At 35.8% G+C, this 3251-nt stretch overlaps 1 protein-coding gene across 2 annotated transcripts in view; it reads right to left on the bottom strand.

Moving 5' to 3' along the window:
* Positions 1-3251, bottom strand: part of LOC106514152 (periostin) — a gene marked incomplete in the record, with an annotated part of 19186 nt that overhangs the window by 4499 nt on the left and 11436 nt on the right. For both annotated transcript variants that reach the window (XM_014003281.1, XM_014003282.1), the window contains 7 exon segments: positions 784-816; positions 904-949; positions 1047-1114; positions 1201-1303; positions 2179-2309; positions 2421-2551; positions 2910-3046. In XM_014003281.1, coding sequence (XP_013858735.1) covers positions 784-816; positions 904-949; positions 1047-1114; positions 1201-1303; positions 2179-2309; positions 2421-2551; positions 2910-3046 — 649 coding nt within the window.

Here is a 3251-nt window from a genome sequence, read left to right as displayed (position 1 = left end):
CCCCCCCCCCCCCCCCCCCCCAACATGTTCTGTATTTGATGAAAAACAGGGTTCTTGGGAAACAAATAAGTTTGTAAGACTGCTGGGAATACATGTCAAAATTTCATCAAGTGCAACATTCGCATTCCTGTCCATGCACATCATCAGATTTCAAACTCTTAAAATATAAAAACTAGGAGTTCCAGAATAACAGCTCAGTTTTTTTAAAATGTGCCAAATTAACTATAAGGATTTTTTTCTCCTGTTTTAACCTAATATGTCAAACCTTGCTTCTGTTTTTGAGGAAGTGTACCTAGAGTTGGTCCATCTGAATGAACAGCATCTAAAAGGTCTTCATGGTTTTGACTTTGACTGCTTAATTACCTCACCCCGATGGAACTGATAAGCTATTCCAAGATTCCTCATGGCTTCATACAGTAGAAACTGGACATTCACATAATACACCGACAAACTTGGAAACTTGAAAATAAACAAATTAAATGGTWTTGGACTTGTAAAGTGCACCCCAAATCATTAACATCAATTTAAGATGCCTACTGTCCACCACATAACATTGATTTTAAAAGCACTCATGCTAATGAGTACTAACAAAGCTATGATTTATCCTGCAGGCCAKGGGTCCCAAAACAAATCAGGACTTGAATGAATTCTTACCTGGACCCTGGACACTCGTGTATTTATTGTTGCTTGCCAATTTGAACACGCAATATAAACCTTTGCTTGAACCTCCAGATTTTAATTAAAGGATGATGTCCCAGAATGTTTMTTAGTTTTAGGTCTTACCTTCAACATAATGAGTGGTTGTGATGGTTGTCTCTGTGAAAGTAATGAAATCGGTTTTAGTTAGTTTCAGCCTAAAATAACTGCACCACATCAATCTGCAATAATGAAATCGTAACTTACTGATGAAGGTGAGCGGGATYTCAACATATTTGTATCCAGAAGTAAACTAGAGAATAACAAGAAAAACCAAATGGAAGTTAGGAGGCAAAACAGAATATTTTAGCCCTCAGACAGCTATACATGTATATTTTCCTTTTAGGTACCTTAAACTTGATGGTTTTAATCATTTTCTCCAGCAGCTTCAGGAGGTCTTGACTGCCTACAGGTAGATCTGTGAATAACATGCATCACATACGTATTACTACTTATTATATAAGACTACAACATGCAGTAAAGTGGGCTAAATGCTGCTCCTACCAGCAGGATAAAGCACATTTTCCACCACATGGATCACACCATTTGTAGCCATCAGGTCATTGTCTGCCACAGCCACTGAGTTGACATAGATTGAGTTGTTTACCTGTGGAAAGAGAAAATGTAAATCACTAACTGAGAATGTAGATCATGTTTTCTTAGTTTTGAGTTGAATCATTTATAAAGCAAAACATTCAGCTAATTTATCTTGTGTTTTCATATTACATGACAATGCACGATGAAAGTTTTTTTTTTTTCAAACTGGTTTGGCAAAATACTTTTTTCCTCCCATTCATCTGCTGACTCTTTCCTATGTCCATCAAAAACATTCTGCAGGCTTTTTTGCTTGACCTTGACCCATAACAGTGCAGCACAATAGCAAAAGGAAGGAGGAGGCAAAAGTAAGATTAAAGAAGTGCACAGCAGAAAGCAACAAGTGAAAGGTAGAGAGGGACTAGGTGGGAGGTAGAAATGGAGGGCAAATGCCAAAAGTGGGTGTTGATGGAAGAGACAGGAAAACAGGTTTTTATTAATTCTGGCTTCCTTTCAGACTCTGCTGGAGATTTTCCAGCTTTAAAGTAGAATAAATGATGGCTCTGAGTCAAATGTTCAAATAAGAACGTTTGCAACAACTTAGTTCACCTCCCACTTCATGTGGGCCATAAAGTTTGATTGCACACTAAAAACTGTTGCGTATAAAGAAAATAAAACTCTTGGTCAAAATCCAGTTCTTAAAATACTCATTATTTTCTTTCTATTTAAAAATACTTTGCACTTTTTTTATCTTCTAAAACGCACTTGTAGCTGTAGCATTGTTTCATAGATTTTTCAATACTTATAGCACAATGAATTTTCATGCTTTAAGAAGCTGTTTAACATTTTTTTTATTTTAGTATGTGTAAACTTGATCAAGTTTTACAATTATGTAAAACTTTTAATTTATCAAAATTGGGGTAACAAATGATTTTAAATGAAACGTACAGATTTAACTTGCAGGTTTTTGCCTTGCAAAGATTCAAGCAGATTGGTAACTCCTCGCTCTAATCCCCCATTGATGAAGATGCCATTGCTGAAGTGGTAGAGAAGAATATTTTTCAACGCGTTCTCGTCATCTGCCAAAGACAAAAATCATTCTGATTAAAAACAATGGTGAACATCTTTGATCAAATAACAAACTAAACAGTCTTCAAAGCTGGATGGCTGGATGCTGATAAAGTACTCACGTTTAAGCAAATCTAAGTCCTCCTCACTAAGACCATCAAAGGCATCATCAGTTGGCGCAAAGATGGTGTAGGAGCCTTCTTGTTTTAGTAAATTCTCCAGGCCTGCTGCTTCCATCAGTGACAAAAAAATCCTACATTTATTTAAATAGGATAAAGCATAAACAAGAATAATAAGTTAATTAAATCAGAGCACATAGAGCTGTTGGAAAATAATGAAGCACATGCAGAAATTTTCAGAAAAGTAATTTCAACTCATTTTGGTTCAAGGAAAAGAAATGGCAAATGATTTTATTCTCCATGAAATCTAATGGTGTGAAAATTGCATGATTTCTTTAATTATTAGTCATAATATCCCACACACTGCTTTACCTTATTTCTTTTAAACATTGCAATAGTACCTTTTACACATAACATTTTTTTCATTAAAGCTAGCATGTATGTAAACATTAATAAAAGTTAATTAAAATGATTTAAAGAAGAAGTATTTACTTGAAGCGCCCATCAGCAGTCAGGAGCTCATAGATGGTTTTCTCAGCCGGCTGGATCAGGGAGCCCATAAGATGGAGGGCTCCATTGCTTCCTACTTTACTGCCACGCACCATACATGCATTTTCTATGCACAAAGCCTGAAAACAGTCAAATAAAATAAAATACATTAAAAATACACCAGTCTTCAAATCTGGAAACAGTTTATTTGATGCACACAGTCCTCTTTGATCACAATCAATCAAACTAAACATTGTTTGGATGAAGAAATGAATCCCATCTGATTGTCATCTCAGCCATAGCAGACACACACACACACACACACACACACACACACACACACAC

This window comes from Austrofundulus limnaeus, unplaced genomic scaffold (assembly GCF_001266775.1).
Source record: "Austrofundulus limnaeus strain Quisiro unplaced genomic scaffold, Austrofundulus_limnaeus-1.0 Scaffold17, whole genome shotgun sequence".
In the NCBI taxonomy this organism is placed as follows: Eukaryota; Metazoa; Chordata; class Actinopteri; order Cyprinodontiformes; family Rivulidae; genus Austrofundulus; species Austrofundulus limnaeus.
This window is presented reverse-complemented; position numbering and strand designations above follow the sequence as displayed.